The sequence below is a fragment of the Battus philenor genome, unplaced genomic scaffold, assembly GCF_028537555.1.
Source record: "Battus philenor isolate CCGP_79_NKW_IND1 unplaced genomic scaffold, ilBatPhil1.0.hap1 SCAF_7, whole genome shotgun sequence".
In the NCBI taxonomy this organism is placed as follows: domain Eukaryota; kingdom Metazoa; phylum Arthropoda; class Insecta; order Lepidoptera; family Papilionidae; genus Battus; species Battus philenor.
The window spans coordinates 8,748,196-8,764,287 of NW_027181737.1; the positions used below are offsets into that span (position 1 = coordinate 8,748,196).

Here is a 16,092-nt window from a genome sequence, read left to right on the forward strand (position 1 = left end):
AATTCTATTTCGCTATACAAATAATTGATTGCCATAATTATATTGACTTCAAATTAGTTACCTACCTAACCTTAATATAATTACAAATATAACATTTTAAGATTATGTAGCTAAGATAATAACAAAGACATGAGGCAACAACTTTAACAATTTACAATTATAAAGATTAAATGCGATCCAATCTCAAACGTTCACACGTGATATAATGAAATTTAGAAATAGTAATGTATATTAATTGAACCAATTTATAGGTAAATATAAGAAAAATTGATAACATTTTAGATTGTAGTCAGGTTGTCCAAATAGTATTTTTTAAATCATAACAACAAAAGTAAAATCACAAACATAGAATTACGTTGTGAAAAAATTGTACAGTTTATTTCAGAAATTTCCGTTATTTTTACTTTTGAGGAGATTGAACGGTTTCCTTGGGATACATGCCTAATCTTACACCTAGATCTTTTGGTAACCTCATAGATGGCCGTGTTGGGAACGGATGATATGAGCCGGATGATGGGCTACGGGGATAAGATAACGAAGATAATGTATCCGTCTCAATGAGAGAAGTTATTGCACTACTGGTATCATCTGATTCTATAGTAGCTTTGTCAATTTTATCGGTATAATCTTTGGAAAGAATCGGGGATTCCCTATTTGTAAATATTTTAGGAGAAATAGGAGTAGAAATCTGGTCCAAAGATGTTATCTGACACAATGTATCGCTAGAATTACTTTTTGCTCCTATTGGAGAATCATCGTCTACAGAACGTTCGCAAGTAAAACTTATGGAAGAAGTTACCAGATGAGTAAAATCTTGACTGTTTTCACTTTTTAAAAAGTTTTCACAATTTTTTTGATCTTTGTCAGTAGTTTTAGTACAAATGTCATTAGTTTTGGATAAGAGATCATTGTATTTACTCGAGAAACTGCAGTCGTAGGCATCCGAAAGATAATGGCGCTCGTAAGAAGATAATACATCTCTAGCGCCTGAAGATGGTAAAGTTACTGATGTCTTCGAATCACCGGAAAAAGAGTGCCGTGACCATCGTGATTCTGAAGGCATTAAGTCTTGAGTAAAGTCAGGTTTAATTGGTGAACTTCCCGGTTTCTTTCGGCTTATTTCGAAAATATTTTCAGATTTCTCAGAAATATTTTTAAGTTCACACTTTGCCAAAAACCCCTTATTTTCCCAGCCGTATAAATCAGTTTGATTTCCGAGACATTCACTACTAGGAGTTTTATTATTTTTTGCAGTCACTTCTTCGTTTCTACTTAAAACTTTCCTTAATTCGAACGAAAAAGGATCGTCTATAGAAATTGGTCTAGTTCGTTGAAAATCATTTTTTTCACTTGCCTCCATTTTAGGATGTCTTCTAATGCAACCGATTAAAGAATCGGAAGTTGATTCCTTTAATAATGGCGAATCAATTTGTTTATGTCCGCTAATTTTGTCTGCGGCAATTGTGTTCACATTACATTGTTCTTGTGTTGCGTTTTCAGCATATTTTTTGGATTGAAGTTGATTACCATTTGTCTGTAAGTTATTTACATGTTGTTTTGTTAAAATGCGACTTAATATTTGTGAATTCTCTTGAATTATTTGGAGCGCTCTTTCACTATTTTTTCTTCCAGATCTAACAAAGTATTCTTTAGGTGATATACTACCCAAATCTTTACAAGTTTTTTTTACATCGTTAGTAACAGTAGTTTTACCGTGGTCATCTGTATGTTTTATTTCTGTGTTATTAACATTATTTTGGTTTCTTGATTCTGGTTTTACAGTGTGACCCGAAACATCATCTTTTCGAAAACTTTGACTTTGAGGTAATGATGATGCTCTTTCAACTTCATCTTTCATTATACTATCATTATGGCTTGTTTGCAGAGTCAGTGAGTCTGGTTTTCTAGGTTGTCGAGATTGTCTTTTTGTTGGTCTTCTATTTGGAATCTCCAAATTATTGGGATCTGTTACTCGCGCTCCGAAAAACTCAGGACTGTGTTCGAAATATTTATCTATTTTAAGGGGAATTGGGGGTTCATCTTCGCTTACAATGATACTTTCTGCATCAGGACTTCGCGGAGGACTTTCAATATCTGACACATTTTTGTCAGATAAATCTATGTCAGGAACGAAATTAGGATACATTGTCAAACTGTCAATAATATCGGGAGGTCTTGAACTTACTTCAAGCTTCGAAGGAGATATTTTAGTAAATTTTGACCCGAAATCATAATTGAAAGGCGACATGCACTCATCAATGTAATCGCAAGGTGATAAATCAATGGGACTTAGTTCAGTAAAATTTTTACTTTTTGAAAGATTTTTTGGTCTATTAAATTCGTGGGCTTTTGTAACTTCGTTATTAGTTTTAATTAATCTTTGTAATACTTCATTTTTTTCTGACTTAACCTGTGGAGAAATTGGGGCCGAAGAATTAATTTTTTTTAAAGGCTTATTATTAAGATTCTCACAACTTACAGAATTTTTAAATTTAGCATCAAAACCATCTAAATAAGTACGAAGAGGTTCACCAGCTTCAGAATCAAGGTAATCGCTAATACTTTTAATTGGTCTCGCCGTATTTGTAAATTTTGTTTCTTGAATTGTAGATGATGTATTTGTATCCTTTGCTGCAGAGGGTACATTCTTATGATCCTTTGGTACAAAAGTCTGGCCTGTATTATCTTTCATGCTTGTGCCATTACTACCTTTGTCGATATTTGGTAAATCTTGGTCAGAATCACTACCCTTTTCATTTTCATCACAGAGGCTAGTATCTGTACTAGAAGCAGAATGAGTAGAATAAGTTGAAGATTCGCTAGTACTTCGGGACCGTAACGAGGCAATCATTTCGTTGGCTTCTACTTCTGATACTATTATTCCGTCACCCACTTCATCTAAATCTATGGAGGTTTTTCTGTTTTTTTGTGTTTGCTTTTCTTTCTTAATATCTTTCCATTTAAGTGAGTTGCGTCTAATAAAAGATTTTCGAGTTTTTTCTTCCTGCCAACTAATTGTATCCGTTGGAGCAATACTCGTTTTTTTATCAGATTTTTCGTGGTTTAATGATGATGCTCGAGATGGTGGTATCGCACCAGGCGGAGGGCCAAGTCGACGACCTCTAGAGCTAACTATTGCACTTTTACCCAACAAAAGATTATTTACTGTGAGAGATGTCGGTGACGTAGGAACTCCAACTGAAATAAGGTGAAATAAACATCAAAAAGTTTTTAGTGAACATATACAAGATGTAATATGCATTCAATATATTATTGAACAGTAATATTTCATTTTTATATAACAGGGATCGACAAACCAATACATCCCAAAGTAACTGTACAAATAAAAAACAAAATGTAATCGATTGAAATTTAAAAAAAATGTTCATAGCGCTAATTTCCGATAGTGGTACATCAGTATTGAAAAAACTTAAATATGTGGCTACCTACATTATGTCAATTTTGTCTTTGTGATATAAAAACAGACTGCTCTAAGCATTTTACACAGACAGAGCCACAAGAAAGTAGACATCAAGGAACATACATGTAGCTCACAAACGACAGCTTGCTTACCCCCGCACTACAATCAAGGGCCTTTTAAAAATAGCTTGTTTTGTTATCTACCTAGCTGGATCTTTTGCGAATTTGTTTACCTCATGATGGTATTTTAGTAAGTTATGTGTTAAAAGTATTGTCTATGCAAGATGAAATGAATAGAAATACCTGCGGCATGACGAGCACAAGCAGCTGCTAAAATGACATGAGCTTGCCTTTGCCGTTCTCGTAGACGAGCATACTGACGTTTTAGAGCTCCAATATCTAGTGATAATCTGTCTCCTGTACCAGATCTCTCCTCACGTCTAGGGAAGACCTGTTCGACAAAATTTTCTTTTAACACGTACATAAATGTTAAATTTAATGAGTTATGTTGTTTACCTACCGTAGCTAACGCCATCTTATTCCCATCGTCACTAGAATCTTCATCTTCTGAATAAAAGAGGCGTAAACCGCGTTTCGTCACCGACTGCATCTACATAAAAAAACTTAAGATAATTATGATTTCCCTTTAAATAAAATGTAAAAGAAACTGGTTATCACTTACATGAGACAGAAACTATATACAATCGCACAATTGTTAATCTGCGAGCCGAGACCTACACGGTTTGAGCAAAAAGAGAACAATCGTTTTGTTCGACATGCGACTCGCCTTCAAGAAAGCCGCCGCAACAGGATACCACGTTGACAAACGTCACCACAAAGTGTTATACATACGCCGCGCGACTGTCGGAACAATTTTTATTATTCCCGTGTTATTTTGTCAGAAAATGCCTTGCGGTTCACTTAACAAAACAGTGTTTCATATTATGATAGAGAACCCTAATCGTAAAGTATCAAAATTCCAGTAACAACAGTAAACTACAATGGTGAAAACATTATCACCGCTAGTGCTTCTGCTCATTATATGGCGACAAAAATATGTGAAGTGATAAACCATATCTATATACTTAGACCTGGTCGATCTCTGTCTTTGTATAGGAAACAGCGGACATATTAAATTATGATAGCCTACACAGGAAATTATGTACATCGCAAGCGCCGTGGCCCACTCCTATATTTGTTAGTTTAACTTGATGGTAAACGAGCTTCAAGATTTGTGAAAATGAGCTGGTCAATTCACAAATGACAAGTATTTCTTTTATAGTCGAATTTCTAAATATCCTTCGAAATTTTCACAAACATACATCATTTTTGGTCATCATACAAAAATTCAAATTTTTGTATTAATTAATTAATTTCATAGTGTTTTAAGCGAGGGAAATTATTGATAGTAATTAATAAGTAATACGTATTACAAACCATATTATAAATTAGCATATTAAGCATTAAATATAAGCTAAATATATAGATATAAGATAAATGGTCAATAAGAAAATAAAAATAATAGTAAGATATATAAAACGTTATTATTAGTAGATACAAATCAAAATGTCAGTAACGAGAAAAATTCAAAATTAAAATAGACGTGAAGAACTTATTAACTTGTTTTGTTATCTACCTAGCTGGATCTTTTGCGAATTTGTTTACCTCATGTGCGATGATGGCATTTTAGTAAGTTATGTGTTAAAAGTTTTGTCTATGCAAGATTAAACAGTGGAACTAAAAAGTACGTTGAGAATATTTTACAGAATACACTTTACCGCCGATTGTAAAGGAGGATGATAGACAGGAGCCGAAGTTGGGGGAGCTGGTGGTGCCACTCTATATCTGTGCTGGCTTCGGAGTCGGGGCAATTCGGGTGCGGATCCAAACGCAACCACTCTAGCCACTAGACCTTCCCCGGCTTCCCACACTGCGCCTACGCCACTCCCCATGCAGCTATAGAATTCATCTGCAGATCGCGCTGACAGAATACGACTAGAAAGGAAAAAATGTATTAAGGATGTGTAATGTGCATCATCATGGCAAAAAAAAAACTTTTCAATATAGCGTCAATTTGAGGGAAGACACAGTTGTCCGTGATAAAGAAGCGATGGAAGGGATTTTACTATGCTTAAAATTCTATTTTAATGTACATATATGACGTACTTACTCTTTTAGCATGTCCCAAATAGCAAGTGCAGTGAGCAGCAGTACTTCATTTCCGTCGAGGAAGATGAGGTCCCAGATTCTTAACAATGACTCTCGCGGTAACCAAGTAGCATACAAAGTAAGAAACCACTGCATTGTAAAGACATCCGGCAGAGGAGGTTCTATACCACCACCTGAAACTTATTATACAATTCTAACATATTTATTCAAGTTTTTTTATGTGCAAAACGATTTTTAAAAAAAAAATCTTAGATAGATTGTCGTTTAATTACACTTAATTTCATTAAAAATTGTATATCTTGTTAACATAAATTTTGATCCGTGTAATATAGTTCTATGTCTAATAAATACTTATCAGACCATAGCTTGCCATAAGTTATTATTTGACATTAGTCATGTCAACTGCATCATGTAAGAAAGAGAGTACAGTAAATTCTAAAAAAATACCGTCTGATATTCTTTGGAGGTGATCCATATGATACGCGAGTCTCGGCAGCCGTAATTGAAGAAGATCTCTAAAAGCTGCCATATCAGCAGAGAGTCCCCGCAAGTCGTCCGCAAAGTATCCCTCCGGTAATACAGCTTCCACTAAATATATCATTACCTGTAACCAAAATATATTGTCATTATAACAAACTATTAGAGAGGGACATACTAACAAGAGCATTCGGAAATTAAACTTGAAGTTGCAGGCAATTTGATTAATTTGACTATCCCGTTTTCAATACATGCAATTTTTCAAAGACATTAAATTCGATATTCATGTTTTTGTAAATAGTAATTTTTTGATGGATTTATCAGGAGATCATTTAACTAAAACACATTGAAATTTGAAAAAAAAATTACCTTTAAAGCATCAGATTCCGACTTTTCCATTACTTCTAATATAATCGCTGCTAGCATGTTGAAGCCTTGACAGTATCCTACATCCTTATTCCACCTGCAAATTCATCAACATGGCTGTGATTATTATAATAAATAACAATATTACCATGTAGATCGCATTCACTAACTATACGTTTGGAAATTATACCTAGCGTATGCTAATAAAACTCTCCTCAACATCGCTTGATTTTTTTGACCTTCAGCTCCACAGAAAAGTGAACAGCCAGTACGATGCAAGTCCTGTAATAAAATTATTGAATTAAATAATATATATAAAAAATTGTATAAAATTAACATATAATAGTCAAATATTACTAAGAGTTTTGTGTCATAACTCGTTTTTTACCACTTACTTTCATGTGAAAAGGTATTCAAGAATTTGCTAAAAAATAAATTTTACTGCTAATAAATTCAGTGCTTACTTTAATAATTTGGGCTCCAAGTTCTGTGTCTTCGGGTTGGGCGGTACCACGGAAGCAAGCCCTTTCTGCTACAACCCAGTCGATGTTTCTTGATGACAAATGTCGCTCCGCCAATGTAAGCCATAGCTGCGAAAATAAATACCGTCCAATAAATCTTTTGTTCTTTATCGCATTAACAACTAACTTTACATGTATTTTATGTACGTTAGATGGTTTAAATCAATAGTTGTGATTGGTAGTTAAAAGTATAGCAAATTCCAATGACTTTTAAAAATGAATGATTTATAATTATAAAAATTACTTTTTTTATTCAAAAATTCTTTATTCAACATGGACGAATTAGCGAATTAATCTCAACGGGGTTATATGCTTTTTTAAAAGTATGTCATATTATACATTTAATTAAAATTGAAATAGTCCGAAGGAACAAATTAGAGCAAATTATTATTAAGGTGTGCGTGCTATTTTTTACGGAGTCATTTAAAGCTTGGTAATTCTTAGTATAAAAACGTTCTATGATTAGGTTTTTAAATCTATCCAAAAGAGTTTTTTGAACATTATCCGAGAACCTATAGTTAATGTCGATATAGATAAAACTCGATAAAGTCAAGTCCTAGGTATAGAAAAATGTTAAAGAATATTGTTTTCTTGTAGAACTGTCTGACTGTAATATCATTTTGGTTAAAATTTTAGTCAACAAGGTTATTACATCGTATATACATCGAAAAGGGGAAGTATATAAACTGATAAAAATAAGAACTATAAATGGTCACAATATACCCTAGCTTTGATTTGGGCAATTAAGTCACAAGGGACGTCTTGTAAAGAGTTCTTTAATGAAAAGAGGGTCAACAGGGTCGTCCGACTCTTATAGTTTCTTATGACAACGACTCAAATTCCAAGTGTGTTCTTTAGATGCTTTCACAAAAAAGTATTTAATAATAAGCTTTAAAAAACTTTACTGGAGTGTACATAAAAGTTTGTTTTCTCTGCTCAACGCCTGGTTAATAATTTTACTGGCAGTTTATTAATAGCAGGAGGACAAGCTGTAATTTACGGTCGGCATCACATTGCAGATATGCTGACGCAATATATATAGCTCTATACTCTATGCTAGGGATTTCTCTACGGGATCGAATCACAAATGAAGAGATCCGCAGAAAAGTGGACATTAACATCTATAGGGTAAGCCTATGTCCTGAGACTGGAATGATTATCTTGATGACGTAATCACATCGCTATCACAATTTCTTTTATTAATTGTAAGAGCTCTCAAAATTCCGTAATATTCAACGGTGTAAACAAAAATAGGAAATACAAAACTTGTTTGAAGATTTTTAAAATCTATTAAAGATTAGCCTTAACTTGAATATTCGTTAAAGATCGAATTATTGAATTGTATAATAAAACTGACGTCTCTTTATTATTAATAGTTTTATTTTTTTGCTGATATTTAGTAATATAAATACATTTATTCCTAAGCTGACTATAATGAAAAGCAAAAATAGTAGGGTATTCTATTTTTGAAAACATTTTTTCCACAAAAATACGGAACTCTTTGAAATGGTTCCTCTATTTTTGTTTTCGTTACAGATTTATACTATAAGCACAGAGCGCCTAAAAATATCGAAAACTGCGTATTATTAATATTCAAGAACAATAATTGAAACATATTTTACATAAATATTGGTTAAAAATCGGGCCCTCGACACATATATTACAAAATCTAACGAGTCATTACTGACAGAATTATTAGAACCGTATTGATAAAGCTTTATCTAGTTTTTTAATAAACATACGTGACGTAACATTCGTTTTTGATGCGAAACACTTGCGCCTCAAAAAGCTATTCGTCAGATAAATATGATAAGGCCTTCCCTGTTTAGACCACTTGCATGTCATATTAAGATAATATCGATAAAAATGTTCTATCGAAACGTTTAGCTGCGTGATCGGCGTTGTAACTTTAAATATACTAACTGAGCATTAAGCGGGTACATATAATTAGAACAAATGAGTTGCATAGGTCAATTAAATATGTTAAATAATTTACTAGATTAGCGTATTTCGTGAAATTAAACATACACTTTGATAATAAGCCTAAAGTAAATATAGTTGAAGCTGAGAGATTTTTGTAACATTTTATTTATGAAATATTTTAGTTACTTTGGTTCTTGTGTAAGTTTTGTCGAATGTTGTCAAGAAAACTTCTATTAGCACAATAGCGCGCATAGCGCGCAGAACAGATAGCCGCTGGGTTGTTAAGATACTGAGGTGTAGACCACGGGCCGGCAAGCGCAACATAGGACTTCTGCCCACAAAGTGGACGATAGACGACCTGTTAAGGACTTAGGAAGACGCTGAATATACTTCACTTCCTACTCGTCTTATTAAAAACACATGGGAGAGACTTATGTCCCTCAGTACATGTCCTACGAATGAAATAATGATGATGTTTAACTCAAATTTCGAGAACATTACCGATCCTGTAATTGGACCGTTCAGTACACTTTTAGAATTTGATTATTAGAACAAATACCTTGATTAGTTCGCTTCACCGTTTAATGTATGTGTTCTTGACATTAATATTGCGTTATTCTATGTATTGCATAAATGTTATGTTTTATACGTTACGCTTAATCGTTAGTGTAAATATTTTTGAAGCTTAATCTAAATATATCTCTTTAATCTTTAATGATATTAAGATTTTTTTTCACTATTGAATATACATGTTTTGTTTACTATTAATGAGCAAAATTATTTTGGTGATAAATGTTTAAATAATTAAATAATCTAAATCGATACCTTTCTTCGGAAATGTTGTGGAACGCCTGCAGGCAGACGCGCCACGAGTTTCATTGCATGGAGCCATTCTGCAAATCCTCCCTCTCCGGGACCTTCACTGCCACTCGGTGTTATACCAAATCGGGCACTGGTATCTCCAGCTAATAACATAATTTTTATGTATCAAAAACGACGTTTAAGCGATACTGAATTTTTAAAAAACAATGCAATGTCTTGCTAAAGTAATAATCTCGAATAATGTTAGTATTCACGCGTAGAAAATAATTTTGACATTAGCTTTAAACATAAATATTCATCTAAATTAATTTGTATATTACTACTTTTATTAACGATTCTAAAAGTTTTTTTTTTCAAACATTTGGGATACTCGACATAAGGTAACTGTTATGGACTTAAAGTATTGGTAAATGTAATTTAGGTTTAACTTTATTAATATTCACGGCTGTTAGGGTTTCCTAATCCAATACACTTACTATTAAACAAACTAAATTAAATTTAATTCACATTGTGAATACATTCACTTTGTCATAGCTGCTGATGAGGTTAAACAGCAATAATGAAGCAACCAACAACATTGAAATATATTGTTCTCTAGATTTCTTTTCTGCGACGTGCCTGTACCTGGATTAGACCTCGAAGAACCGGCTAAGTTCCTGAGGGAGTTTAAAATTGCACTCATCTGTCCTGCACGGGGAACACATTTGACAGTAAATACATGTCTTTACCAAATGCACTAATCACTAGTTACGTATTTGACATTATTTCGACGCAGTGACACTGCGGGCATAGGACACGCTCGCTCGCGGATATAATAAGGACATGATAGAAAGACTTAACGAACACACAACAATTTTGAAAAAAAAGTTATCGTGAATTGATATTATCCAATAACTTTATTTCATATAGAACTATGTTGTCGACCAGCTGACGCGGTGTTTACTGGGGAAGTCGCGAAAGGAAGCAACGGGGTTTGTCCCTCTCTACTATAACATTGCACGGAAATTCAAACCAAATCGATGGTATGACAACAGCGATACCAGAGTAAGCTAGAATGTCGACATAGGGTGTCATGGTAGATGTATTTGAGCATGCGCCATCGGCTACATTAGAGCCTTTAGTGTGCGTTTCATATTGATTTCGTGCCGCTGTGTACGTCAGTTTCAGACACATGTACATAGATTGCCAACTAACTCCGAGTTTAGATGTGCGTAACATTATTTTAAGCTTCATTGAATAGATTTGTCTTTTTCTATTTTCGGAAGCTACGCGGTAGAAGTGATACATTTTTGTGTCTAAAGGTTATGAAATTTTATAATTTTGATGTCATTTTCGTGCATCGCTTAAAAAATGTTTGTCTTGCATTTTACCTGTATTAATGATTTGTTAAAATTATTTACGTACTAATATGCCTCAATAAGATGGTGAAAGCACCACATAGCTTCTTCTGTTCTCTTTTCAACCGATCTCGTGCCCGTAAGTTTCTTGCCAACTTTTCTCCAATTATACGAAGTCTATTATTCCATTCGTGCAACTGTTCCAGGAGGTCACCTTTTTCTGATAGGTTATTTTTTTTTTATTAATAAAATTATAATATATTGTAAAAACTATTCAATTTTATATTACTTTTTTTATTTGATTATGATAACTACATATTTAACTTTATTTATATTTTTATATTTGATAAGATTAATAGATATTGCTTCTAGGGCTATAAATAAAATTGCGCACCCTGTTTCTTAAAACCTTTTCATCATTTTAATAAACACTAGAAATATGAAGATCAGAAAGTTAATCGAGTGATTAATCTGTGCATTTGTTAGACGATTTTTACAAAAATATAACAACACTATATTTTTCAGAACAAGAAAATGTTAATAGTACCTGCAAGTGAACTTCCTGCCTGTTAATATATAAATTATGATCATGAAATAAATATTACCCAAGTCTTCTAGGTAGATCCGTTCAATCGCATCAGTTTGATCATCACAATTTGATTGAGACGATGCTATAGATGGCACTGTAGTTAAACTGAAAAGAAAGTCCGATTATATTTGAAATTTATAAAAGACAGTACGTTAGCAATAATCTTTAAATACCTTTGGTTATAGTCAGTGACACTATTTCTGCTCCATTCCCGTCGGTCTGTGTATATGTCATCTAGTAATTTGTTAATTAGACCATGTATATCTTCCTTCTGTAATTAATAAACAGGATGTTTTGTTCATGGATACAAATGCATTACATTTTGAATTAAATCACATTTTAGAAAATACACTATATTCATACTTCTTAAATGATATTCTACATTTGATACGTGAATAAAAATCCAGATAACTTTTGCGAATTTTGTTATTTGTTCAAAATCAACATCGTCGTCATTTTAGCCATTGTTGGACGTGATTGCTGCCTCTTTTAATAGATTTTTATTAGGGCCAATAGGAAGCGGCCTACATCCAGCGTCTTCTAACGATATAAACGAGGTCATCTGTCCGCTTCCTGAGCGGGGACGTCCTGCGATGCGCTTGCCGGTCCGTTATCTCCACTCCGAAACCTTAAGCCCCCAGCAGCCATCTGTTCCTCGAGCTGTATGGTCTGCTCCCTGCTAGTTCCAATTGCCAATCTGCTGGGCTATGGCGGTTCTTTCGTTCATTTATAGATCTCCTCACTTTTGATTCGATCTCGTAGATAAATGGATTTCATGAACTTTAAAATTCTTTTTTAAATATCTTTTATAAATCGATTATAATATGCTTACCTTCTGTAGATTTTTAATTGCAGGAGGTGGTGGAACCGCACATTGTCTTTTAAAATTAACCTGGGGCACACGAATCTCCTTAAGTTTTTTCTCAATTTTTGATTCAGGTGAATTTAACACATCAAAATTAAGTTCATATTTAATAACTTTTAAGTTTATAGGTTCATTAATTATTATTGTTTTCATTATAGCGGTTTAGATTTTTTACATTTGATTAATAATGTCATGGAAGACGTTTAATAAATTTGACAAAAACAAAATTAAAACTGAATTGTCGAGCGATGCGTAAAGGCGGAGTAAATTATAATTAAAAACTAAGTCGTTGTTCAGGATGGCGTGCGATAGTCAACCGCTCGTTCATTGTCTGTTCGTCCCGATACTGCTGATAAGACTTTAATATATTCACGCAAATGCATTTTCAATGTGTTACAGTTAAACGTACAAAAAACTTTTTTATTTGTTTGGTGGCGGTGGTGTTAAATTTTTAATATTTTTTGAAAAAATTTTATGCAATTGAAAAAATAGGCAAATTTTCTCCGTGTTACATTTATATATATTTTATGAGACGTGCAACTTACAGTAAATAATTTTTAATATAAGATGTCCTCAAAAATAGATATAAACTAGAGCATTATTTAATGATAAAATGTTACGCATACAGTAAAAGTGAATTTTTCTTCTGTATTATTGCATTACCTGCCATAGAACAATTTTTATTGAGTACTTGTTTCGCGTGGTCGACTGATTCTAACTTTGTGTCTAAATTATCCTATAACCTTGCTGAATACCTCGCTACATCCAGCGTGTCAAATTAAATTACGAGTACTTATTGGTTTTTTTTATTTATTTTGTGTTACTTATAATTCCGAATCTGATGGACGTTTGAAATATACTGTTTATGTTATACAAATCCATCGAAAACTTTTTTGTAACTATTTTTTGTAGTAAATGCTATTTTATGCTATGTAGTAATTGCTATTAGCAGTAAGTAATGTCGATAGAGGTTTGTATGCTGACGTACCTTTAGGCAAAAGCGAGTAAATAACTCGTTGCAGGAATAATGGTAGTTGTTTTAAAAGTTTTTATGAAATATTTCTCTTTATCACAAACATTTCCTCTGACCTAAATTTCCTAAAAAAAATAAAGAAATATATTTAACATACTTTTAAGCATTTAGAAATATCACGAACATTTTTCTTTTAAGAATTCGAATTATAAAATGTGTCTATTCGTTGCCAAGGGAACATAATAACGTAAACACATTCTTGATAGTCTTTTTATCCTTCCTAGTTGATTGTCGCCACATAAAACGCATTTTATTTTACAGGACAATGAGTGATAAAGAAAATTCTGGAACGACCGGTGTTCAAAAAGAATCCTCACCAGGATTTTGTTCGGCAACATGCATTGATAAAATAGGTTTACTGAATGAGATAAAAAAGCCTGACATTAAAACGTCTGATATGTTTGTCACATGCAATCTTCCAAAAAGATTTGAATATCCTCGTAAGTGTTTCAATTGTACTTCAAATTTAATATCAGTGTATGAATAAGTTTTGAACAAGTTCCAAATGGATGTGAGTTGATCATTTTGCAATTTTATAAATACAGTTGTGGTTGCAAAAATCGGATGTTTCAGCCGAAAGACGTCCAATGCTTGACATAACTTTTTGTAAGCGACGACATCCAAAGTCTTTCGACGATCTAGTATCCGCCTAGTGGATGTTCTATGCTGCGCTTGCAGGTCTGATCATCACTACGTAACCTACACGATTACATATGATGCCTTTATTTTCCTTGTGAATGTAATGTGTAATCGATTATCCGTCCGTTGATCCAGAACCGTTTACCATTACATGCGGGTAAAAAGTATCGATTAGGTAACCAAAAGCCTGCGTCAAAACATTCACTTAAACATGCGTATCATGGTCCACTGATCCTCTAAAAGTTAGGCAGTTCATAAAAATCGGCATTACAGTATAGCGAAAACAGGTCTCACGTCTATAGCGTACCAAAGGTTTTTGTAATACATGTTGGGCATGGTATAAAAATAACAAAATTTGTTTTTAATTTATTTTTTATATATATAAGTATAGCTAAAAACAACTTACACGTCTTCTTCATGTGAGCCGATAGTCGCCCAAGGCATGGCTTATGCCATCTTAAAAGATCGCATCTTTAACTAGTATTGCGCTGCCTGCGTCTTGCGACTGTCCGCGACCGTGACTGTCGTGTCATGCCGCGTCTACCGGCTCATAGTCGCCACTCGACTTTCAACCTTTTTAAAAGATAATTCGTTTTTCCTTAGATTGGTTCAATGGATATGGGTGCCAAACAAGTAAGCAACATCCACTGTACAGAACGTCGGCTAGTGAATATGGATGGTATCCTCCGGGTAATTTTATCAATTCTTAATTATTAACTTTTTTTACTTGACAGGCTTTTGTTTTTCTACAAATAAAAAGGTGGTTTACCGCATCGAATAAACAGGGTGATTGTTTAAAGGTAAAAGCTTTAAAGGTACCGTAAAGAATTTGCTGTCAATCGATGAATTGTCAACCCTTGTCCAAAAAGCTATGATTTGGAAATAATAAATAAAGATAATTTAGCAAAAAAAAAGCTTTCACAAAATTAGGATTATTACATATTGAAGCCAATTATACATATTATTTATACAATATGTCCCTGCAGACATTTTACTGCCAGAAGCTATAGGCCTGTCGCGTTCCAATAGAAAAAATAATGTAACTTAGTCATTACATTATACGGGGTAATTGTCAATTGATGTAACCGTTTTAAAGTAATTTGCTAACAAATAAACAATAAATTCGCCCCTTTAAAGTTTTCACATCACTATTCAATCAAACTATATACTGTCCTTCGTCAATCAATTTAGTTCTAAAGTATCTGTCAATTATTGATCAACTACTATGTATTTTATAAAACATGTGATATGTCAAGAGTGGAATTTTGTTATTCAAAATTAAACAAATTCAGAGAAAAATTATAATCTCTTCTAGGTATTCATACAGTGCCAGTAGTTTATTTTCCAAAGAGCCAGGAATTTTCAAACTGTTTGGCAGCGGCTGGCATGTATCGCAACTATTCTCTGAACATGTGAATGTATTACTTATATAAGTTGAAATTGATTTTACGTTAGGAATAATTTAGTTTATTTTAGGTAGTTTAATTTTATACGCTCCTAAATAAATATATGATTTGGAATAACTAGTTGCGTAATGAATAATGTTGAATAAAGAAATATGAAGGTTAGTCATTAGTTTTATTTGCTGGAAGTAACCTAACTTTTCCTCGGACGATGATAAATATCGAATTTGCATAACATTTATTAACAACATGCCCATATACCCTTAAAGACAATTTTACAAATAATGTCTCAAATGCGATATCAATTAACCTTTGTCGCCCAATGTCTGGCATAAACCTGGATCCTACATAATGCTGTAAAACACCAAAATCTAGTTTTCCATAATTAAAAAATATTTAAGCGCTTTTACTATTTATACATTAATTCATATTATTCATTAAGAATCATAACGATTACTTGTATGTCATAAGAATGCAAGAAATGCAAATTTGTTAGAAACTAGATTTTGATGAAACTCTGCAAGAGGT

General features: G+C 33.1%; 1 protein-coding gene across 1 annotated transcript; it reads right to left on the reverse strand.

Annotated features, from left to right (window-relative positions):
• Window positions 1-400: 400 nt before the first annotated feature.
• On the reverse strand, window positions 401-12,642 carry LOC137931099 (uncharacterized). Its single transcript, XM_068774498.1, has 15 exons — window positions 12,457-12,642; window positions 11,798-11,895; window positions 11,641-11,729; window positions 11,103-11,255; window positions 9,702-9,841; window positions 6,897-7,022; window positions 6,623-6,714; window positions 6,436-6,529; window positions 6,037-6,193; window positions 5,591-5,762; window positions 5,199-5,415; window positions 3,941-4,030; window positions 3,724-3,871; window positions 2,707-3,198; window positions 401-2,676 (listed from the first exon to the last, which is right to left on the reverse strand). The coding sequence occupies exons 1-15, from the start codon at window positions 12,640-12,642 to the stop codon at window positions 401-403; spliced, it is 4,530 nt and encodes a 1,509-aa protein (XP_068630599.1).
• Window positions 12,643-16,092: the final 3,450 nt, after the last annotated feature.